This window comes from Podarcis erhardii (genome assembly GCF_964252035.2).
Source record: "Podarcis erhardii genome assembly, chromosome: 3".
Classification (NCBI taxonomy): domain Eukaryota; kingdom Metazoa; phylum Chordata; class Lepidosauria; order Squamata; family Lacertidae; genus Podarcis; species Podarcis erhardii.
Window position 1 is genome coordinate 84300773 of NC_138507.1, and position 25286 is coordinate 84326058.

The 25286-nt window shown below is 42.3% G+C and overlaps 1 protein-coding gene across 6 annotated transcripts in view; it reads left to right on the forward strand.

Moving 5' to 3' along the window:
- RASGRP3 (RAS guanyl releasing protein 3) overlaps window positions 1-25286 on the forward strand; it is a 50636-nt gene that overhangs the window by 18428 nt on the left and 6922 nt on the right. For 2 of the 6 annotated variants that reach the window (XM_081856568.1, XM_081856570.1), the window contains 12 exons: window positions 6310-6511; window positions 7620-7722; window positions 8229-8291; window positions 8832-8963; window positions 10009-10156; window positions 11539-11712; window positions 13064-13180; window positions 13906-14181; window positions 19882-19959; window positions 20901-21017; window positions 23113-23228; window positions 24215-24362. In XM_081856568.1, the coding sequence (XP_081712694.1) occupies window positions 6442-6511; window positions 7620-7722; window positions 8229-8291; window positions 8832-8963; window positions 10009-10156; window positions 11539-11712; window positions 13064-13180; window positions 13906-14181; window positions 19882-19959; window positions 20901-21017; window positions 23113-23228; window positions 24215-24362 (1542 nt within the window). In that variant the 5' untranslated portion in view covers window positions 6310-6441. Of the gene's footprint in view, window positions 1-1150; window positions 1271-1348; window positions 1518-6309; window positions 6512-7316; window positions 7415-7619; window positions 7723-8228; window positions 8292-8831; window positions 8964-10008; window positions 10157-11538; window positions 11713-13063; window positions 13181-13905; window positions 14182-19881; window positions 19960-20900; window positions 21018-23112; window positions 23229-24214; window positions 24363-25286 lie in introns of those variants that run through there. The other 4 variants (XM_081856567.1, XM_081856571.1, XM_081856569.1 and 1 more) reach the window with 4 other exon arrangements.

The following is a 25286-nucleotide window of genomic DNA, read 5'->3' on the forward strand; positions in this document are numbered from 1 at the left end:
TCTTCTTGGCGTCTTCTTCATCGGTGACCCCTTTGGCTTCTAGGAGGAAGGTGAAACGGGAGGCGTACGCTTCCCAGTCTCCAGATGCTGGGTTGAATGGCGAGAAGCTGCTGTCAGTTGCCATTCTGAGTTCCTTGTGTCCCGGAGCTGAAGCCTGGATACACGGTGCGAGGCAGCGGTGCGGCAGGTGGCGGTGCTGCGGTGCTGTGTGTGGCAGTCAGCTCAGCGGGATCCCACCTTCGTCGCCAGTGAAATATACTCAGAGTCGCAAAGTGATTTCATGCTCTTTATTCAGCTCATAGTGGTGAGGAGGAATGAATGGATGTCCCCTCAAAGTATCTGCTTTATATACATTATTTACACAATGGGCTGCACATGATTGGCTAATTCCAGGATTCTACTGTAGGCCAATCAGGTTGTGGATTCACTTCTATCTGGAGCATGATTGGGTGGTTCCTGCTAACCAGTCATACTGCTGCATTGTTCTAGGACCAATCAGACTGCTGCATTCTGAATCCTATTGTTCTAGGACCAATCAGACTGCTGCCTTTTGGAGCCTATTCAACTCAGTACATAACAGATAGATAAGGAACTGGAAACAGGATTACACAGGATCTCTTATTTCATAAGTTCCCCAGTAGAGAAACAGGCATTGTTTCTCACTTTCATTGGGAAAGTGTGGAGCAGAATGTCCACTTCGAAGCAAATCACACCAGAAAAGGCAGCACAGGTTTACTGTGCCATGTTGTGAAGTCCTTACTCTCCTAAAGGTGGGGAACACACAGCAAAGTCCTTCTGAAGTTTGGCTACCACCCAACCAATGATGCAAGAATGCTTTAGTACCAGATGGAAAAACAAAACACACAGGTCAAACTACAGTAGAATGTTTAACTTTCCATCCTAACTGGTCCTGCCCTCTGATGAGGGTTATCAGTTTTATTTTATTATTTTTAATGGGTGATTTAATATCCTAATTGTGGGACTTGGCCCACGTTCCACTCAAATGTTTTAGCAAAGTCTGATGTCAAGAAAAGAATTGTGTTTTGGTGGTGTTGTTTTTTAATGCAGGGTGGCAGGGAGGGGGGAATAATGATCTTCAGAGAGTCTGACCTCTTGGCACAACAGAGAGATTTATCAGAGGGGGCATGTGACTAGTTAAGACACACAACCCCAGCTTGAAGGAAATAGCTGCTCATTTATGCTTTAACACTTGGCAGCTGGACAAAGAAGGGAGATGTTTGTGTTGAATACCTCCGCAGAACGAAGTACAGTAAGTAATTTTCCTTGTTGTCGTTAGGCTGGGTGTGTGTTTGCATTTTTATAAAGCCACGACTGCTTCCTACTTTCTCTTCAAGCGTCTTGCAAAATCCCCGTGCAGCTGAGATGCAGCTTGTCACCACTTCACTGATCCAGTTCCAAAAACAGCAGTCTTTTCCAGGACCCATTATTAGCAAGACTCTCCTTTGTGTTATAAAATGGGGATCTGCCTTGCTGTGTTTTGCTTTAAGGAGGAAAAGGTAAAGTTGAATAAAATAGTTGACGGTTTGGCTTGCCAGGTTCAGGAGAGGACAGAGGTGGTGTTGCAGTGATGGAGAAGCTGCTCCTGGGAAAGTTCTCCCTTCTGCAAAACAATTACAGGTGTAAAAACCTGTCTTAGTTTGGAAGGGTGTGTGTCCCCTGTTAATGGTCTGATGATTTTCTTTCCCTGTCATGTTACAAAGTGGGTCACAATGTAATGTCGTCTTTGTATTTCACTTTAGCTGTCCTGCTGCTGTTTACAAAGGAATTCATTCAAAGCAGCACAGTTTCGGGAGCTGTGGTGTGAGGGGGGTGGGGAGGTAGTTGGAAGGGCACTGACTTTTGGTTAATAAAAATGAAATGAGCAGAAATGCCTTATTTCATCAACTGTGCTTGAGAGCACTTCAGGAAACATTTGCATAACTAGTATACAGAGAAGGGAAAACTGGCTTGCAACAGGCACCAGGCTTACTGCCATTTAATATTTGCTCATATTTTGGGTGGGTGCGTGGTGTTACCATCATGCTCCTAGTGGGGGGCTGGCAGATAGCATGGGAGGGCGATTGCCTGTGTGCCCTGCTTGAGAACTTCCTGGAAATGACCCATTGGTCATGTTTCTTTAATTGGTCTTATCTAAAGACTGTTCCCAAAGTACTAGCATCATAACAGTGTAAAAACCAGTGACTTTTCCATTCATTTTGTTCCAAAATTACATTGAAGTGTTAAATGATTGGCAGAAAATTATAGACCTTTCGGTTCATTAATATAGTGTCAGGGTCATGGGAAGTGAAACCAGACAGTGATGAAAATGGGCCCTAAGTGTATCTTCTTAGAGTCTGGTTCTGAATAGGGCAGATCTCCCTTCTACGATTTTAATGTGTGTGTTTTTTACAGCTGTTCCAAATTTTGGAATGTTTATGCTGTATTACTTTAGCGTGAAGTGCCTTCGGAGGGTATATACTAGGCGTAGGGAACCTGTGGCCCTCCAGATGTTTATTGAGCTCCAGATCCCATCAGCCCAAACCTGCACTGCCAATGGTCAGGGATGATGGGACTTCAACACATCTGGAGGGCTGCAAGTTCCCCCACCCTGGTATGTGCCCTAAAAGACAGAATAGAAATCTGTGTAGCGGTATTAGTAGTAATACATAATAATCCCTTTCCCAGAACATTTTCACACTATGTCTTTTTCCCAGAAGTAACAAAAAATGGTAACAGACCTTTTGCACAATCTAGGCAAAGTTGCCCCAGATTATTGTAGGAGAACTCCATTTTCCTACCATTCAAACCGCAGTGTGGAGTTGCTGGGAAAATGGATCCTTCATCCAAGTGATGGCTTGTCTCAAAAAGCGTTGTTGCCCATGAGAAAGGACAAAATGGCATTTTTTTTCCTTTCCTGCCCTGTACCACATACAGAATCTTTGCCTTCTGGCGGTTCCCTCACTGTAAGAAGCGAAGTAACAGGGAACCAGGCAGAGGGCCTTCTTGGTAGTGGTGCCCGCCCTGTGGAAAGCCCTCCCATCAGATGTCAAAGAAATAAATAACTATCTGACTTTTAGAAGACATCTGAAGGCAGCCCTGTTTAGGGAAGCTTTTAATATTTGATGAATTATTGTCTTTTAACATTTTGCTGGAAGCCGCCCAGAGTGGCTGGGGAAACCCAGCCAGATGGCGGGGAATAATAATAATAATAATAATAATAATAATAATAATAATAATAATAAATTAATTAATATTCCCAGACTAAGCTGAATTGTACCTCAACACTGGTAGTGGAGCAGTGTTCTCTATCACACTTGAGGAAAATAGGCTAGCTAAGAAAGGGTAGGGTAGGGTGGGTGGCACAATGGCAGCTCTGCCCTCTAGCACGCTAGCACCTGACACAAAAGGCAGCTGCCCTACTCTGTCTCACAGTAGGGCTGCCCCTGGAGAGCTCCCATTGCTGTCATTAGTGTTGATTACATTATGAGGAACTATTGCCTGGTGCTCTGTTCCCTCCACATGTCTGCATCACTTGGAAAACATTTTTTTAAAGTTTTTTTTAAAAATAAAATAAAAAAGTTGCTGCTTAAACATGGGCTACGTTTTCCTTATATTTAGCAGCTGAGTATTTCTCACCGTTCCATTGCAGTTGGAGTACCTATGTACCCTCCTAACAATCTTTTGAACAGCAAAAATCTATTGCATACGAGCTGCAAACAAATGATTTTCACTAATTTATTGTAGTTGAGTGTTCTGGATTGAGACCTTGATGTGTGTGTTTGCGTGAACTATTCCTTTTGTTCCATTTCAATGAAAATCTCCTCCCCTCCACACAGCTTCCAGTAGCCCAGATAGGAAAAATATATTTGCACACTTTGGGAAAATATATCATAGCAAACAACAGCTTTGGGGGGCAGTTTTCATTGGGGGAAGCATCAAGGAGGAAAGGGTCAATTCCCCTACCCTGTGCCACAGTCCCGATCCAGATCAACCCATCCCACCAACAGCTGCTCTTTGTAAACTTTTGTGAGTGGAGATGTAGTCACATATTTCTTTTGTCATGTCTAGTTTGGCCCTCAGAGCCTTTGAGCTGATGATACTCAGGATTCAACCTGGGACCATCTACAGCCAAAGCATGCCCTCTGCCACTCTTCTGAGAATGGACATTCCTTAGTGGTAGAACATCTCCTTCATATGTAGAAGGTCCCAGGTTCGATCCCAAGCATTGCTAGGTAGGGTTGGGAGAGACCCTTGCCTTGAAACCCTGGAGAGCTGCTGCCAGTCAGTGTAACTGATACTCGGCTAGATGGGCCATTATAGGGTTGCCATATATCCTCTTTTTCCAGGACAAGCCCTCTTTTCCATGGGTATGTAAAATGAAAGTCGTCATAGGAGATCCATAGTTAAAAACTGGCAAATGTGTCCTCTTTTTTGCTCTTCAAAATATGGCAACCCTAGCACCAGTAAAGATGACATTGTATACCATAAGGCAGCTTGCTACATTGAGCCGTCCTGCATCTTTAACTGTTGTGAAACAGAGGATCTGATTTTGTACAACATTTCTGACCCTAGCTTCCAAAGCAGCACTTAGCAAAGAATAAATGAAGGGAAAGGAGCCGGGCTTGGTTGATTTTTGCCCAAAACAGAGCCTTACATTTACATGTTCAGGGGCAGTGCTCTAACCACTAGCATCTCCTTCCCCTTTGCCAGTTACTAAGAGGTTAGATCTAAGATTGCAGTCCTTAGCAAGGGCATATTAAAATGTGTTATCTCCCCATCACTACTTACTTTTCTGTGGTTTTTGGCCTTTCCCCCTATTCGATGCTGTCTTTACAGTGTATGAGCTCCTCGGTGATTTGTACATGTTTTTGTTTTGTTTTTTTACCGAGTAAGTGGAATTCCATGAGAGAGGGAGAATGGACAGCCCGTCAGCAGCAGCAGGCCAGGAGTGTGTGAAGTGGCAGCTTCCACTTAGGAGTTGCTAGAAACAACACATGGATTTTCCATTCAGCTGGAGGCTGATAATGTCTTTGCTGCAATTGGGAAGATGAATGGGCAGTAGAAAGAAAACACTCCTGAGCACCAGGAACAAAACACTATAGGCAGAGATCAAGACATAAAGCAAAATAACACAGTCCTGCTAGACTGCTGGAAAAGGTGCTGTGCAAAGTCGAGGCACTGAATATGTAGCAATGTAGGCCCCCGTCCCCAAGAACTAAGCCAGTCCCAAAGCCAGGAACAATCTTACAGGTGGAAATTCCTGGCTGTCCTTTTGGTACTCACAGCCTGTACTTTTATGTGTGTGAGACAGAACAACCTGAAGGTTGCCAACTTTTCTCCTGCCTGGGATCCCACAACTTTTAACAGCTGCTTAATGAGCAAAAATATAGCAGGCAAAGCTTCTCCTGTCTGTTACACTATCAGAAGTTTTGCTTACTAAATTTCTGGTTCTCCCATCACGCTGCTCTTAAAGTCACAGTCCTGCCAGGGTGGGGGAAGCTGGCAATCCTACCTGAATGGTATAGCTCAGGTGTGGGGAACCTCTGTCCCATGGACCTGTGGCCCTCAGGGTTCTCCTCAGGCCATGGCCACTCTCCCCAAGCCCCAGATGGGCATCTGCGGGGACTCTTGGGGGAGGTCAAACTAAAACACTGAAAGGAGGAGCAGTCTAGTTTCTTGCAAATGAAATGAAATGAGAAGGATAGTGCCTGCACATTTTGCCTGATATGTCAGGTTCTACAAATGCTAGCAACTTACTCGAAAGAAAGAAAGAAAGATAGAGAAAGAAAGAAGAGCTTTTTTAAAATACTGAGATTAAGATTGGGGAAGGGTATCACTTCCCCTGGCCCTCCCCCTCCCCGCAGCCACTGTGCTCCCCAGCCCCAATCTGCAAGTGCTTTTGCCCGACTGGAATATGTTCACAAACTGTGATAATGCCTCTTGCTTACTTAGATGGAGAGGGAGATTTGAAGCCATAATGGAGGCTACTCTCAAAAGGTACAAGTCATATCTGTTGCCACACTGACTTTTGGTCCTGTCCTTGCCTGCGATCGGCATGTGGCCTCTGGAATGTTGCCTACGAGAGAATACAGCCCTCAGTCTGAAAAAGGTTCCTTGCTCCTGGTGTAGATATATAAACAAGAAGAGCTGGTTCTGCTGAGAAGATGCATTTCACTTCTTGTATGGGCATATTATTAATTATCATCATCATCATCATCTTTAAAAAGATGAGCTGAACCATAAATGTTTGGCCCACATATAAAACTGCAGTCTGGTTCTCTCTCCTCCCCACCTTATTTCTTTTTCCAGTTTGCTGGTGAAGTGGTGCAGATAATGCAACTGACAGAAATCTAATGGAGCCTCGGTTGCCACTGCTGCCGCCGCTGCTGCCCTTCTCTGATGTGGTGGAAGTGTATTTGTTCTTTTAACAATTAAAGGACGATGGGGTCCAATACACTTGGGAAAGCCGCAATGTTGGATGAACTTTTAAGCACCTGCATTAAAATGTTCGGTATGAGTCTTCCTTTCTTCCCAAGTCCATCATAAGCTTTTGTGAACTCACTTTGTCGGATCTGACAAAATGGCCTTGAGTCCATGAAAGCTTATGCCATAAAAAAAGTGCTTAGTCTTTTCAGGTGCCACAAAAGACCCTTGAATGGTCTAGTAAAAATGTAATTCATCCTAGTAGAGATTTTGGTCTCTTGAGTAGGTGGGTTTCCCCTCCCCTGAAATAATGCTGCATGTGTGCTATTGGCACATGTATAATCATAATAATCTGGATGTGGTTATTTTGGGGGGAGGGGAGGAAGATGGGAAATCCTGAGGTGGACTATGAAGTTGCTGAGCCTATGCAAAGTCAACCCATTGCCAAGCAAGAAAAGGGGGAAAGAAATTAACAAGATGCTGCTTGGGGCTAGATGTGAATGGGTTGAATGCTGCAAAGTCAGCTGAGTTAGTTAGTTAGTTAGTTAGTTAGTTAGTTAGTTAGTTTTAAAGAAAAAAGTTAGGATAAGAAAATGTTAGTTTGGACAATGGATTGGAAGAGAGACGTTATAAAATATTTAGCAAGACTAATCGGGGGTTTGTAGAACTGTTATTATCTTGATCCTTTTCACACATTTCATTCTTCCTGCATAAAGGAAACTTCTGTGTATCGTTTGTAGTGTTTTCTTTGTTGCATGTTTGCTGAGAGGGATAGTGGCATGATCAACTGCTGTGGTAAAAAGGATACTCTCACCTCAGTTGAAATGTTGCAGAACATGCTGTTTCTTACACAAATATTACCACTGTGTAGGGAAAATGTAATGTGTGAAGCAACCTTCAAGACATGAAGGCACAAAATGCTCCCGAGGTTAAAATCGTGTCACCTTGGAAAAACAGCTGGTGTACACACATCCTTATACTGATATCATGGGTGAGTTATTCTTTCTTTATAAATGTGCTCATCTCACTGCTAATGATAGTAAGCTATATTTTTTTTACCTTTCCTAATATCACTTTAGAAAGTGTGTGTGTATGAGAGAGATGTCCATTTGACTTTTTAATGTGCCTATTTTTACATGGTACCATTCATTAATGCACGTTATCCACCTTGGAATGTTATATATCTGTGTTTGCAGATCACAGAGGGGAACTGAGCAACAGTCATCTGCCACGAACCTTCCTTTTAATGCACCGATGGTATCTACCATCCACAGAACTGGCAGGAAAACTTCTCTCCCTATATCCTTTTGGATACTCTATTTATTGAATAGTAGTTACTTGTATGATTTCAGTGTTAGATAGCTTTTTAGCAATGAACTTGAATAATCTTGGATTTTCTCCTTTGACTTCAAACTGGTCATCATTGGAAGGAATGGTGTATACACCATTGTATGCATTCTATACATTATAGAATGGCTATTTTGGAAAGACTTGCTGTATTGCTGGAGACTAATGGCCAATGTTAGCAGTGGGTCAAATTAATTGGCCTCCTGTATTCTAGACATTTTCTTGGTGACTTTTTCATTATTCTGTTTGGTTTATCTTATTTAAAATACTCCTGTCCACACTTCCATCACAATATGGCACCAAGACAGGGTATAATAAAAATATAATATACCTGCAAAACCAAGTGCTGTGTTGAATATAGTGTTTATCATTTTATCAAGTGCTTAATTGAACAAGAAAATGGAACCTTAGAAAGCCACTGAAACCAAAAGGCATGGCTTTTTCTTTAACTAAGCTACATATAGAGCTGCTAGTGGGGAAAACTGCAGTGAAATTCGCTTAAAAATCTGCTACTTCATGAGGTAAATGCAATTTTGCTCCACTTGGAAGTTTGTATGTTTTCTGAATAATTAAAAAAACACTTTGTGTCCTCTTTTGAAAACCTGCTTTTGCTCCCACGCCTTTGTGGTGGTTAATTTCAGTAGATACATTTTATTAGAACTTCGCATATTATTAAAATCAGTAGAATTTAGAGGAGAACAACTCAGAATTCTGATGATTTTAATATGGATGTGCTCCCCCCCCCATTTGTTTACACCACCCCAAGATTTCTGTGCTAGGTGGTATAGAAATGTTTTGAGAGACTATAAATGTTTGCATGGCAGAGAAAGCTTTAATGGTTAGGGATCATCCCATCATTACACCAGTGTGTGATGGATGAACTCACACCCAAAGGACTACTGCCGCCAGTGCAATTCAAGGCCCAAAGTTCTCTCCAACCGAGCTGTCAATTCATTTGATTTAAGGGAGGCTCATTTCCCAAAAGGTGGAGTAAGTTAGGCTTTTAGCACAAAGTTGCTCCATGGCTTGATATCTAAATAACTCTGCTGTCATGATTTCAGATACTGGATTTTGGAATTTCCTGCAGAATTCAATCTGGACCTTGGTTTGGTTCGTCTGACTGAGGAGTTTCAAGAACTAGCCAGCCACCTAGGTTACGAAGAGCACATCCATCTTATTGATATCTCTAGCATGTAAGGATTACCATCTGTGAGGACTGATTATTCAGCCAGGACTTCCTAGTAAGATTGAATGTTGATATTGACAGCCGTGGCAAAACAGCAAAAAGGGTAAAGGAGGTGGGAGAGAACAATAATTAGGTAACTTGTCATCCCAGTACTGATCATTGTAACATTTTTTAAAATTCCTCTTCTTGTTCTTTGTGGTGTTATTTTTTTTTATTAGAAAAAAGCCACTAGTTAAAATAAATATAAAATTTGGAACGTGTCTCTCTGATGTGTAATGAAGTAGAACTCTGTGTTTGCTACTTCAGTTGACTGCTATTAGCAATGATAACTAACTTAACTCACCAGGTTCAGAAGTAATATATGTCTGAATGCCATTTGCTGGGGACAAACAAGAAAGAAAGAGAGCTGTTGCCTTCATGCCCTGGATTTGTGCACCACCTGGAGGAAGGAGAAGGCCAGCCAGCAGTAGCTGTTGAGGTGGCACAGGAGAGACACCATTACTCTCCTGTCTTCCCAACACAATGAGCCACTGGCGCTTACCGAGAGGGAAGAGGGAGTTGTGGGGAACTTGGCCCACTGCAGCAAATTGTAAAGGAGCCAGTCTGACACTCGCTGCCATTCATGGCATGGGACAAAGCTCCTCACCCCTCCACTCTCTCACTATGCATTCACCCATGTCTGCTGTGTTGGAAAGACAGGAGAGCAATGGTGCCCCCCATACACACACTGCCTCACTGGCTGCTACTGACATCGACTACAATTAGAAACTGAGGTGCTGGATGTAATGGGCCCTTGTTCTGATCCAACAGAGCTATTCTTACAGACTCGTCTTCAGAAAGTTTCAAAACAGCTCTCTGTTTAGGTAAGACAAAGCTAAATTGGTTTTTATTTCCTTTTCTGTGGAACATCTAAATTGAAGGAGATATCACTGTTTGACTTCACACAAACAAAATGCAGGGGTTTTTTGGCAGTGCCATCACTGGGTTCTAGTTCCATGTTTGTATTATTGGGTGTCAGATCCTGAAAGTGGCTTCATCATTCTCTCTTGCAGTCCCTCTTATGACTGGATGAGGAGAGTCACACAAAGGAAAAAACCTTCCAAGAAGGGAAAAGCTTGTTTGCTGTTTGATCACCTGGAACCCATTGAGCTTGCCGAGCACCTCACTTTTCTGGAGCATAAATCTTTCAGAAGGATCTCTGTAAGAAACCTACAATTTCTTACGGCACTTGGGCTTTACAGCTCCTATTGCCCATTTCCATGACTCTGGATATACATTACATCAAATCTCAAACCATGTAACACCATGTGCATTACTTCCCCCAACGATTTCTGGCAACTGTAGCTGTAGAGCCACAATTCCCAGCACCTTTAACAAATTACATTCCCTGGGATTCTTTGGGTGAAGTCAAGATATTTAAATGCGCTTTAAATGAATGGTGTGTATGCAGCCTCAGTGCTGGCTGATCCGTGTAGGCACCCTTATTTTCCCTTCCACCCACAAAACCTGTTACACCTTCCCTGCCCCCAGGCTTACTTCTCCCTTCATTGTGATGTGGAAAGAGTGGTTATCATACCACTACCTTCACTTTGAAAAGCACCTAAAGGTGAAAGAGGAAGTAAGAACAGCAGTGCTCTTTTCTACTTCTTCTTTTGGCTTGATGCACTTTTCAAGGTTTAGTTTGGCACCTGATGCGCTGAACAGAAAGGGGAATGACTGAAAGTGTAAGATGGAAAGGAGAGTGATGTAGGAGACATGGGGAGGAAAAACAGAATGATTGTGAGACGGCTGCCAGAAATGGGGGTGCTACAGGAGTTGGGGGATATTGTGTCTATGAGAGAGGAGGTGTGCATATGCAAACACACAAACTGGATCCAGTAAAGTAGATCCTGTTGAAATTGCTTATTTTTAAATGAGTTTCCCCCTCCAAATCACCTACAAATCACAGGTCACATGTGTCCCATTAACTGAGCCATGAAAATAATGGATCGGATGCTTTCCAGCACTACTGTGATAAAAAAAAAATATGGATCCAAAACACAGATCCTTAAAGATCCGCATAGTTTTTACAAGGGAACTGCTTAGAACCACCATCAAATCATCAGGCACCTTTGTGTCCACAGACGTTTTTTGTATTTCATTGGTGGTTTTGTTGGCATCCTTTGTAAACAAATGGGGAAGCTCCATGAGGATCTAATGTCTTGGATCAAGGTGTTTGTGCTGCTTGCTGCTGGCAAGCTGCAGATCTGTGGGTGGGATTCAGCTAATGAGTCCCATAAGTGTAAGCCCTGCGCAAGGACTTCTGCTTATGCTCAGGTTTCATTTTTGAAAAGAAATATTGCAAAGATACCACAAGGCTTCACCGTGTTTCCTCATCCAAACAGAAATGAAAGCTAGTAGTGCTCCCTGTCCATCAAGGATGTGCAGTGTTCAATAAACAATAATTAAATTATGTGCACTGAGGACTTTTTTTTTAAAGGTCAGATTTCCTAAGTTATAGATCTTATCAGGGAATGTTGGTCTACTCCAGTATATGTCCTTTTTGTGGTTTAGAAAAGCCATATAACATTGAATTTGTCTAGTTTACAGATTATCAGAGCTATGTGATCCATGGTTGCCTGGAGAACAACCCAACTCTGGAAAGATCAATCGCTTTATTTAATGGCATCTCCAAGTGGGTTCAGTTGATGGTCCTTAGCAAACCAACCCCTCAGCAAAGGGCAGAAGTAATCACAAAATTCATCAATGTTGCACAGGTAATAATGACCTTGGAATGAAATACTGTGGTATGGAGGTCCAAAATAAAGAGGGTATGTAGGAAGCCCAGATACAGTGTTCATAGTAAGGATTATGTTTACATTCTGTTTATCCCAGTGTTACTCCAGGTATCTTGATATTGTTCCTAATATAAGTGGCTAGTTGGGAAGGGGTGGGGAAGGCAACAAACAGTGCTGGTGGCAAAGGACATCCTTTTCTTGTACCTCTGTTAATTATTGACTGTGAAAGGGATTTGCTGTTGTAAATTCTTGCTGTAGATTTGTTGTATATCAAAGACATTGTTCTCCTGCATTAAAATTTTCCAGTGCAAAAACTTCCACTCTAGCCAATCAAATGTTTTCTCTGCATAGAGAAAATAAGTGCTGCCTATATTTGATTATTATCAACTTGCTAAGCCTTTCTGCTATGATAGCTGTCCAGTTTTGGATGCCTTGAACCTTAGAGTAAGAGATCTGTACCTAAATGGGCTATAATTACCATTTCAGCTTCTGCTCATGCCTTTTGTAACAACTTAATTGTAGCTATGGCATTATTATGCATATTAATTGTTGAACTATGCATTCTTCAATTTTCTTATAAAATACAGTGGTGAATCCTACTGTCATGGGTGATTTATTGTTCATAAGGTTTATATTAGTTTTGTTTGCTTCTTGATAGGAACTTCTAAAATATTTGATTCAAGATTAGAGGATTTTGGTAATATTATTCCAGCTAAGAATTCATCATTTACACATTTAGGTGGGTTTGGGGATGTCCCAGTAAAGTTCATTTATTAATATCTCTACTAGGATAGTTTGAAGAGAGAAAAAAGAAATTACGTTTGGCAAACAATTTTTTGCCTTTCATTTTTAACATAGTTCTCATCAGGCACCATGCCAGCAGTCAAGAGCTATTATTCTAGGCCTTGCACATTGGAACAAATAACTATAAGGTAAAAGGGTAAAGGACCCCTGGATGGTTAAGTCCAGTCAAAGGTGACTATGGGGTTGTGGTGCTCATCTTGCTTTCTGGCCAAGGAAGCTGGCATTTGTCCACAGACAGCTTTCTGAGTCATGTGGCCAGCATGACTTAACCGCTACTGGTGCACAGAGGACTGTGACGAGTGCCAGAGCGCACGGAAGTGCCGTTTACCTTCCTGCCACAACAGTACCTATTTATTTACTTGCACTGGCGTGCTTTCGAACTGCTAGGTTGGCAGGACCTTTGCTTGTTATTATCAGTTGGATTATCTAGTAAGTGTGTGTATGATTGCATACATTTGGCTTGTTGGAACAATGAAACAGGTAACATTTCATCAACAAGTAAGCAATGTGTCTAATTTCTCTACAGAAACTTCTTCATCTTCAAAATTTCAATACCCTGATGGCTGTTGTGGGAGGACTAAGCCATAGCTCTATTTCACGTCTCAAAGAAACTCATTCTCACCTTTCCTCAGAAGTTTCAAAGGTATGACAGCACCTCTCTTGTAATGGACTCAACGCCTGTGTAAATATTATATAGAGGAACATGAGCAAACTCAAATGTAATATTTCAAAAATATGTCCTTTCTTACTGGAATAAGGGAGGCTGAGAACAAGTGAAGGTGCCTCATACTGAGTCAGGCCTTTGGCCCATCTAGCCCAGTCTGTTTATTAGCAGCATCTCACCAACATCTTGGGCAGGATTCTTTCCCACCCCACTATCTCTTTTTTAACTGGAGGTTCTGGTGATTGAACTTGGACTTCCTGCATGCAAACTATGTGAACTCCTTCTGAGCTATGATCTTTCCTCAAAAATGTGCTGGAAGAAATCATGTGAGTTGCTTCTGTTATTGGATCATGCCCCTCACCACCATTCCCCCCCCCCCAAGAAAAGGTTTCCTTTTTTTTTTAATAAATATTTATTAAAGTTTTTAAATATAAATGCACAAATAATAAACAGTCTTACTTCTATCACAGACATAATTTCATCACTTCTTTGGGCTCCCTCACGTCTCCCGCTCCCATTTACATCGTTAAAAGTTTTTTCCAAACAAATTATCAACTTGTTTACAATCTCATGTCCACTCAACCCAAGAAAAGGTTTCCAGTCCTCCCAGTATGATTTTCCTAAGTGCTGCCTCTTTAAGATAAATCAAAGCAATGTTAAGGATGCTTTTGCGGAGTTTTGCTTCTTCTATACCTTGTTTACAGGACTGGAACGAAATGACCGAGCTAGTCTCTTCCAATGGGAACTACTGCAGCTACCGCAAAGCTTTTGCTGATTGTGTTGGCTTCAAAATCCCAATCTTAGGAGTCCACCTGAAGGACCTGATAGCCGTTCATGTCGTCTTTCCAGACTGGATCAATGAGAACAAAGTCAACATAGTAAAAATGCAGCAGCTTTCAGTCACCTTGAGTGAGCTGGTTTCCCTGCAGACTGCTTCTCACCATCTTGAGCCAAACATGGATTTAATTAACCTGCTAACAGTAAGTTCCGTTAAATTTGAATTTGAAAACATTCCTTTTCCTTCCATCACTGTCTCCTTTGAGGGCAAGGAAGAGATGTAAAAGGCAGGGGTGAATTTGGTAGACTTACTAATAGAACAGATTGCACATTTTCTGGAAAAAAACCCAAATAAATTAGAGAGAAATAAAAATGATAAAGACATGAGAATATTCAGATATCAGCTTAGGTGGGAATTAACCTGCAAAGAGACTTACTTCATTTCTTCAAATACTTCATTTTACATTGTAGATTATTCATTTCACAACTTTGATGAACAATTTGCACACATAATTTATCCTTGTCGTATGATAAAATAAATTCACACCCTCTGCTGAATGTGCACTGATATTGGCCTGGTTTGTACAGCATGGTAAACCAAACTATGGCTTCCAGTTCATGGTTAGTAAGGAGAGAACTGAACCACAAGCCTGGGTTTGGGAAACACACTAAGCCAAAGCTTAATGGCCCCTCAGTATTTTATTCAAGTTGGCATCCCTGCATATGCCCCTCCACACACATGCACACAAGTAGTATCACTGCTGCATAGCCTGCTTATTAAAATTCTTTCAGCCTTTTTTTAAAGTCTTAATTTGTGTGTCACAGCGATGGGGCAGGGCAGGGAATGAATATTGAAAGCTACATAGCAGAACAATAAACAAATTTGGGTGTACTCTCTCTGTTTTCTTTCACACAATTATTTTTGCGGGCACACATTTTCCCTTCTGAACCACAATGTTAGCTGAAGCTCCTTTAATACAACTCACAGTTTGGCACATCTCCATGCCAATACTGATTTGCAGGGCAGCGAGGCAGCCTCCATGGCCAGGAGAGGGTCTGATCCTCCCTGGGATCTTGCGGGGTCTCACAAGCTCACATGACCCTCTAAAGGGTCTGGCCACCCAGGATCATGTTCTCTCTCCAACTTGTCCTGTGACTCAGCATTCACATTCTCAGCATTCTTTCTCCAGCAATGGCTGACCAGAAAGATTCATAAGCATGAAGATGCAATTGTGATATCCACCCCATGCAGTTGGTTCTCATAGTTAGGTAGCCAGGGAGATCCAGCTTTAATAGGGAGGGTGTCCATGTGGCTGTTGTAGCTGGAAGCCAAGAGAACTCTTTCCATATTAAAAAATAAATATTTTATGTTCAGCATCTGAATGTCAGTTGACAGCAAAGGAACAGATTATTATCCTTTTTTATAATTTTATTGATTTTCATACAATTTAACAAATTCAATTTAGTTTCAATACAATATTCTCTTACCATTTTGACTTCCCATCCTTACTTCTATGATGTTTCTGTTCAAATCCTTTATCTGCTGCCTTAAATGTAATACTTATTTATAGAACATATAACCTACATTACATTCCTTTATCTTTTTTTTTATATAAATATTTATTAGAGTTTTTAAATACAAATACACCAATAATAAACAATCTTACTTCTATCATAACGTAGTTTCATCACTTCTTTGGACTCCCTCACGTCTCCCGCTCCCATTTACATCGTTAAAAGATTTTTCCAAGCAAATTATCAACTTGTTTACGATCTTATATCCACAGGAACAGATTATTATCTTTGTAACATTTCCACCTCTGCTCTCACACTGTAAGGTAAAAGGTAAAGGGACCCCTAACCGTTAGGTCCAGTTGTGGCCAACTCTGGGGTTGCGGCACTCATCTCACTTTATTGGCTGAGGGAGCCGGAATACAGCTTCCATGGCCAGCATGACAAAGCCGCTTCTGGCGAACCAGAGCAGCGCACGGAAACGCTGTTTACCTTCCCGCCGGAGCAGTACCTATTTATCTACTTGCACTTTGATGTGCTTTCAAACTGCAAGGTTGACAGGGCTCTCACACTGTAGTACAGTATAAATAACAGTTCAGAAGCAGCCTTCTGCAGCTTGCCCAAATGGGGTCAATTCAGATTATGAGGAGCGCTGTATTTTACATTCTTGTTTCCTCTGGAATCCTTGGTCCAGTTTTATATCTGGATATTTGGTATTCTTCCATTCTATTCTTTGCTTATATAAATACATTGAAACTTTTCCCACCCTGATAGATACGGCTGCAGCAAAATAACAAGATGACTGAAGGGGAAAGTGGGCTGCAGGAAGATTGCATGCAGTTCACGTCACTGCAGCAGTCTGAACATTGGCAGCAGCTGTTGGTGTTGACGTGCGCTTTGCTGAATTTTATATAATTCAATCTGTACAAGGAGCTGAAGTACAAAATGGGCTTCTTTCAGCTTTGCTAAAGCATTAGTGAGAGCAAACCTCGTATCTCCTATAGCAAAATACAGAGAAGCTTCCCTGGAGGATTCTTGCCCTGATAATTTGTTGCAGTTATTGTTTACATTTTCAGGACTGCAATAATAATAATAATAATAATAATAATAATAATAATAATAATAATAATAATAATAATAATAATAATAATATAATAAATTGTAAGACACTCAAGGCCATTCTTTCAAAGGCTCATTACAAAACTGCCACTGCCTTTCCTATAATCAAAACTAATCAGTTTTAGCATTGAGGCGGCATTGCAGAAGTAATGTCCACTGCAGCTGGTACAACATGCAGGCCTCCATCCCTGTGTCTAGTGGGGCTGTGGGTTCGGATCAACACGAGCCACTTCAAAACTTACAGTGTTTAAAGACATAGCCTGGGATTCAAAGAAACACTTCAGGGAATAAGGGTTGTGCAGTGGGATCTTTATTCAACCACCTTTGAAATGGAAGCACCCTGAAATGGATGTGACTTGGGACTTTTGGATTAGCATATTTCCCTTTTCTACCTTCATGACCCATTAGCATACCAGGAAGCTAGCCTGGCTATTCCAAGAATTCGAATCTTTGCTTAGATTTTAACACTTGCCGTATCCAGAAATTAGAAGGGTCTTGGCTTGCTGCCTACTCCCCACCCCAAACTCAGAACAGTATTATTTAGAATAAGTGAATTTAAGGCTGTTGTCCTTGGGTCCTAAATCAGAAACAAAGGATGTAAATGTGTATTTTTTTCTCACATTCATCTCTTGTTTTCCTTGCACTTTCTACCCTTCCCCTTCGCTTGTTCCATCGCAGCTGTCAAACGTCTGATTGAAAGCAGTTTGAGGCAGGGCTCCATGTTGTTTTGCTTAGGTGGTGCACTATACAACCAATAAATGAATTAACAGTTATAATTAGTGTGGAAAGTGGAGGTACACTGAAGCACAGAACAATAGTTTGTATGCTGTGGTCTGTACCAACTCTGAAACTATGCAAATATCTGGAAAGCCCCAGGTGCTTTTACAGTCTGTGAAAACTGTGGTGAATACATTCTTTTTAATCAGACTGAAACTAACTCAGAGAAGTCACTTTTAAATATAAAATCTGTACAAAGGACAAAGCAGGGCATGCTGGAGCTGCTGCTGCTCTGTATGAGAGTGAGGCACATATATTCCTATCAACTAGAAAAGGGACACACTTCTCCACAGAATGACTCTAGGTGGAAATATGAGACCCGCAAGATCATGTAGTACTCAGGCCATACTGTTCCTCAGGGTCAAGGGGCTCGTGTGTTCAGCTTCCCTATTGCAAAATGCAGTGACCTGTCCCTTTTTCCTGTCAATTTTCTGATTAGTGGTACCTTTTTGTGTGGAAACCTTGCTAGAACAGTGCTCAGAGAGGCTGCTCTGGAAGCTGGAAAGCCAGCCTCCCTCTCCTTTTCCAACAGGGGCAGCTTTGAAGATTGGCTCAATTATTTATTTTTACCTAATGTGAAGAAAAACCAAGGTGAGCAAAAGAGGGGGAAATGCAATTTATGCAGCACAGCAATAGCCCTAGGAGTCACATGATCAGCTTTAGGACTGATCCAAGATACTCAGCTGAGGGCAGAAAAGATAAATGGTGCTTTATTTCCTTGCTGGTTGCGACTGAAGAGACCTTGTAGCTCAAAACATCTAGAGGACACCAGACTGGTGAAGGCGGATAATTATTTTTACAGATACCTCCCCCTTTTCAACATCTAGGACTCGTTCGCAGCTTACAATGATGAAAATATAAATGAAAACCTCAAAAATTTAATACCTCAGGGGTTTAAACAAAGAACATAGAACATTTTAAAACATCAGAAAAGCATTCATGATGCAAAGTCCTCCTGAAATAAAACAATGTTAACCAGGCATCTGGAACTCAGGAAAAAGAGTTTGACAGAGTTGGGATCACAGAACTGAAAGCATAACTTCAAGTTCTCATTGATATAAGTCATGCATCTGGTCCATGGTGGACCACTAATAGTGTTCCCCCAGATGATCTCGGTGATTGACTTGGAGTGTACAGAGTAAGACAGTCTTTGGGGTGTCTTGACCTAAGTTATTCAGGGCTTTGTACAAGAACCTTGAACCTGACCTAGTAGCAGGTGGGTGTCATGTGTTGCTGTTAGTCTTTCCCCATCACTAGTCTAGCTGCAGCATTCTGCATTAGCTGGAGCTTCTGGATCAGACCCAAAGGCAGTGCCATGTTGTGATCCAGCCTACGCAGCTCTCGTGTTCTTATTGCACAATGCATTTTGGGGAATGGCCCTGTGGTCAGTGAAAGGGAGATCCAAATCTTCTGACTTTTAACAGTTGTGTGGAAAGCGGAATTTCTGCAGGTGCAGCCCTTTGCACCCCTTGTCAATCTGTCCCACCAAAATTCCTTCTGCTGCACAACTGTCAAAGATAGCAGATCACCACCCTCCTTTCAATATGATCTTCGTGATTTTATGCTTTGAATATTACCTGATGCTGAAGCAGATGTGTGGGTCAATTTCTGTTCTGTGTCGTGATTTATGTTTATGAACATTGCATTTTTCTGGGGGAACGCAGGGGTACGCATACCCCTAAACATTTTGTGAATCTAAGTTTGGCCTCATTGAGGGGCAGTATTTCAATATGAGTGGGAAAATGAGAGTACCCCTTTAAAAAAATTGAGAAAATAAGCACTGTTTATGAGTATTGAGATTTGTTTGCAAATGAAAGGTTTTGCGCTGGGGCAAAAAGCAAGCAGGAAGAAAAGTAGCCCGACTTGGACTATGTTCAGGAGATAGCAACCTTGGTGTTATCTCCACCAAAAACTGTGGCATTCAGTACAGTTTCTATACAAAACAGCCTCTGTTTCTTCTCATGTTTGCAGTTGCAGACAAACACTATCTGGAACTGCACAGAGGCCTTGCAGCAGAAAAATCATGGGTGGGGAAAGGATCAAGCACCCCAGACCCAGGGGCATAGGAAGGGGGGTGCGGGGGTTGCAGTCCACCCCAAGTGTCACCCTGAGGGGGGGTGACAAAATGGCGGGCGGCACTCACTGCGGGTCCTGCAGCACGCCTGAGCCATACATCTCAGGTGTCTGCAGGCTCCGCGCTGTCTGCCTGCTGCCTCTCCCCCGGCTGTAGGGCAGCTGAGGGCGCGCATGCGCAGATGGGTCATTAGCCCCACCCCTGTGGGTGATTCGCCCCAGCCCTTGGCACCCCACCCCGGGTGCTGAAGAGGTTTCCTACCACTGCCCAGACTCTCCCCCCACAACTGTGTCTGTTGAAAAATTGTGATCTTCTGAAGCCGTTGGAGTTACGTTTCTCTTATTTTGTTACACTTCTTTAGTTCCGCCCCAGTAATTAAAATAATGCTTTATTATTATTATTATTTTGGTTTGACTCTTAGCTTTCCCTGGATCTCTACCACACAGAAGATGATATTTATAAGCTCTCACTGGTGCTCGAGCCAAGGACTTCAAAATCAGTATGTAACTTTTCATGGTTTAGGAGTGTTATAACTTTGTAATATACTTGGGGTTTTTTTAGTACTATTTACTTTCTTCTTTATTTAAGAAATGCTTCTCTGTCAGGAAGATCCAGCACTACTCCCTCCCCCTTATTAATATTCACAGCAGGATGGGAGGGAATGCAAAATCCTTACCTTATTTTTGTATGAGAAATTGGGGAAGGGGAAATGTTGGAAGTAAAATTGCATTGCTGCATGTGCAATTGAAAAACGAAATGTGCTTCCTGCTTCAGAAGTTTTGCCATTTTTGATTGTCGTTCCTTTTTGTTTATTTATTGCATATTCACCTGTGCCCAACACTCTAGAGTAGAATGTCACTGATTATTCACTGATTACCAGGCACCCAGGACAGTGACGGCATTGTTGACGGTCACTGCCTTTCATTGTTGCCGTTTCATTCTTCCATTGTAGTAATATGCAAAGGAATTGGAGAGAGAAGGAAACAGAGTCACATTGTTAAAAAAACAAACAGACACAGGGCGGGATTCAACCAAGCGGTTTCTGTAGTGCAGCAGAGGCTTTCCCCCCTCTCCTCCCCCCTGCCCCCATTGCCAGTTGGAGGGGGGACCCAGGAGAGCGCTTGGGGTGGAGGAGTGGAGATCATTCTGTCAGGCAAGCAGAAACGCTTGTGCCGATGGAACAATCATATTAGTGTGATGTTGTATCTTCACTGCAGCCATTCCTTCTGGTGCAATGTTATTTTCACTTGTGATCTGTTTCTTAGACTAAGCTTAAGTATTGCACTACTATAAGGGGTAATGACTTACAGCCTATATCTCATGTGAAAGTTGAAACACAGCTTTGGACTCACTCTGCAGCAAGCTGTGCATTCTTTGAGAAGTCACCCTTAACTTCATTCACAGTGAGTCTTAAAAATCATTTTTTATTTTGTTTGTTAGCAGCCTACCTCTCCAACAACCCCCAACAAGACAGTGGTGCCACTTGAATGGGCGTCTGGAGTCATACCGAAACCTGACCCAAACCTTATTAACAAACACATCCAAAAACTAGTTGATGTAAGTATTTGAGAGAGTGCTCAGAATGACGTATGTATAGTATGCTCAAGGTATGTATGTATAGTATGTATAGTATGTATGCTCAAGGTATACATGGGTGTCAGTCAGGTGCAGGAAACCTTTGGCCCTCTAGATGTTGCTGAACTACAACTCCTGTCATCCCTGGCGAGGATTGCCAGGGCTGATGAGAGTTGTAGTTGAGCAGCACTTAGAGGGCCAAAGGTTCCCCACTCCTGGCGTCAGTGAAGGAATAGGGATGCAGTTCCTCAACATGCATAGGATTGTATAGCATAGTATGTGAATGTGTTGGTGCAGGTTTAAAACATAAAGCACAGTTTTACAAGTTGAAAAACTTATTTCCTGTTATTATATTTGAAAACCAATCAATTCCAGTGGAATGAGTTATGACTGGCAAATCGGTCATGGGATGTGCATGTTCTTAGGGCTGCTTCACAAGCAAGAATATGCTACATAGGTAGAAAGCCATATAGAAACCATGGGCATGTGCTGTTGCGCATAGGTGCACTTCAGCGCATGTGGTATCCTCTCTCACCATAAATCAGAGGCAATGTACCATATATTGCTTTCACAGGCAGTTTATGTGGGTGTGACATATACTGCATCCCATATACTGGCATATACTGACCCAGAACTGCATCATATGCCTTCAGCCTATAGATGCTGCCACTATACAATCTTCACATTATATGCACTCATGACAAACAGATGTTCATCACATGTGATGGTGTGCACATGATAAACATAAAGTTCTTTTTAGACAGAATCTAAATTCATGTGGGTCCATGGGGTCACGAAGAGTCGGACACGGCTAAACGACTAAACAACAACAACAAAATTCATGTGGGAAATCATGCCAAAAGTACACTGTGGAAGTGAGGACTAATGCACCCTATATTATCACTCTACAGGTTCCAATAGGTCTAATTGGCTACGAACATTGTCAAAGAGGAGTCAATTTCAGGCGGCAATTCCATCTGTACTGAGGTGCCAAGGTGCCCTCTGGTTAAACTTCTAGGCAGCTGGCCAGAAGCATTTTCAGCAGGAAGGAGTTCCAGGACTTCTGTGCTGCGATCCAGATCTCTTCCCCTTTCCCAAAACCTAGAAGCTTAAGTTTTTTTGTTTTTGTTTTTACTTCTCGCAGGGGTGATGAACCTGTGGTCCTTCTGATGTAGTTAAACTACAACTCCCATCATTGCTAGCCTTGGTCATGCTTTCTGGGGCTGCTGGGAATTGGATCCAACACCTACCAGAGGACCACAGGCTTCCTACCTTATAGGGTGGCTTGGTGCTCTAGGTGAGATCCCAGCCCTGACATCTTAATTTGCCCAGAAGCTTCTATACATATAAATTGGCATGTGCAAATTGTTCTGCAATTCTGGACCTGGGCTCCAAATTCTTTAAGGATCTAACAGTATCCCTGGCAGCATGTATGAACTGCAGCTCCTTTGTTACAAACCCTCACCATTAACAACCCCCAATCACCCTGCGGGGTTGGAAAGTACAGTATTTAAAATCCATAATGAATATATAAATGTATTTACCTTTCTGTTGGTGGGCCTTTAAGTGGAAGTTCACTTACTCCGCAGCTGACCTACAGAGTCCGTATCAACAGGATCCCGGGATCAGGTCCAAATTACCTCTGAGTAAATGTGAAGGTTTCTCTTTCATCCTCGATTGCACAGAATATCACATTGTTGGTGTCACCTCTGATAAGGCCCTGCTCCTGGTAGACTCCTGCTCAACTCAAGTCAGCAAGGACACCCAGAGTAGGACCTTAGATTGATGAATGAAGTGCACAGGAGAGTATATGTTGGGGAAGGGGGAGGTGTGCTTTCATTTAGTGGTTAGTTGAATCATCTTTCAGTATGATATAGACATATCAGTTCTTGATATGAATCAGTTGCTAGAAGCTGGTTTTTGCTTTAAGATATTGGGCATATAGTACCTGACCTTCAGTATTGTTCTTCATTTAATGGTTGCTATCATTTTACTTGGCTTTGATTTTAAGGGAAATTGTGTTGTCATAATCTATTGCTGTTTACTTTCCACTGTATAATTTTCTTGCATTTTTCAGTCTGTTTTTAGGAACTATGACCACGACCATGATGGCTACATCTCTCAAGAAGACTTTGAAAGCATTGCAGCTAATTTCCCTTTTCTGGATTCGTTCTGTGTATTAGACAAAGATCAGTAAGTGGTCTTGCTCTTGTTATGGTTTTGCAGTGCAACCTTCTGCAAGTTTTCTCAGAGGTAGCTCCCTACTGTGTTCAGTGGAGATTACTATCAAATAAGTGTGCATAGAATTGAAGCCTTAATTTAGAAGTGTCAAGAAACAAACAGAAATTACTTAAATTTGTTTTAATTTATACCCAGCCGTATCCAGAATGACCAGGTGGGTGTTGGCGTTTCCTTCTCTCACTCATAATCTAAACAGCCCATGGAACGAGTGATTAATATTCCCATTTTACATGTGAGAGTGACCACACAGTGTAAGCTGTTTAGTTCAGGGTCCAAACTCAGGTTCTGATGCACATAGGTGAATCAGAAGTGTTTAAGGGATTGTGGCCACATAGGTAGAACTTATTATAAATAGAAAGGAAAAAGGATGAGCAATACTCACAGAATGCCTGTTGTTAAACCTGGGTTGTGTCCTACCCTACCATTCCAAGTGGAACAGATTTCCACTCATACAAGTGGACTTTCCCTTCCTTTTTCACTGCTGGCAAGAATTTGGGAACCCTGTGGAGTAGACTGAGGGACTGCAGGAGGGGAGAGAAAGTCCCGTTGTGCTCGTAAAAGTCTATTTGCGCAGCATTGTATATAACCCACTGATTATTTCATGAAACTCTGCATCATACATAAGCTACATGGAACTGATCACTCATTGGTCAGTCGCTATGAGGATTGCAGGTGAAAAGTTCTGTTGTTCAGTATCGTTTTCTAAAACAAGAGAGACTATGCCCATGGAGAAGGGACAGGTTGCTCTGTTTTATCTGTTGCAGGGGCTGCCAATGACGTCCCCTCCAGATGTCGTTGGGCTCCAACTCCCATAAGCCCTAGCTAACCTGGCCAGTAGTCAGGGATAATGGGAGTTGGAGTCGACCCGATCTGTGGTTTAGAACTAACAGATCTCTCCACCTCCCCTCCCGCCCCCCTTTCTTTTTCTTTTGAAACAGGGATGGCCGTATCAGCAAAGGAGAAATGATGGCGTATTTTCTGAGGGCCAAATCACAGCTGCAGTGTAAAATGGGACCAGGTTTTATACATAACTTTCAGGAGATGACCTATCTTAAGCCAACGTTCTGTGAGCATTGTGCTGGATTTGTAAGTATGGATTAGTGCAGTTCTAATGTACTTGTGGGCTAAGACGTATTTGTTTCTTCATTTTTTATAATACACTTTTTATCCTGCTCTGTTTCAACGGCTTGAATAAATGTAAAAAACATCAACCGCGCACACATTTGTCTTGTAGGAGCGTCTAAATAAACCATATGAGAATGGTATCAAAAGCGATGGAAAGGGTTAAATATACCAGTTGTGGGGAGGGAGGGGGGTCGTGACTCGGCAGAGTCAAAGGGAATGTATGGTGTTGTTACAATTTGTTGGAAAAGAATATGTAAGGAAAACAATAAAAAATTACTTGGAAAAAAAATAGAGAATGGTATCAAAAGCAAGGATGCCTGTAACTGAAGGCACTGGAGTCTGAAATTGAGCCCTACAGTGCAGTCCTAGGAACATAGGAACATGAGCCTATCTAGCTTAGGGCTTCAGACAGGAATATTTCCAGGTCCTCCCTGGAGATAGCAGGGATTGAAATTGGGGCACTTTGCACGCATTTGTGCACTCTGACCTACAGTACAGCGCTTCGTCTGTCTCATACATGCCTACTCAGAAATAAGTCCCACCGAGCTCATGGGACTTGGTCCCCAGGCAAATGTGGATAGCAGAGGTGGGGAATCAAATCCTGTCATTGTATGAAATGGGTCAAATTTGTCAGGTGGGCAGAACCACCCACCTGCTACTTACCTGACCTTACAGTGACATCAGGTTATAAGGTGCTTTCAAGTCCCCTGGTGCTTTGAGGTACCAATCAGCTGACCGGGTCTATTTGCAGTTGGCTCCTGCATAATAGCAGGGCTTGAACTGAGCACCCATCAGCAGTGGCGTAGCGTGGGGGGTGCAGGGGGGGCCGGCCGCACCGGGCGCAACATCTGGGGGTTAGGGTTAGGGGGCGCAAATCCACAGGTT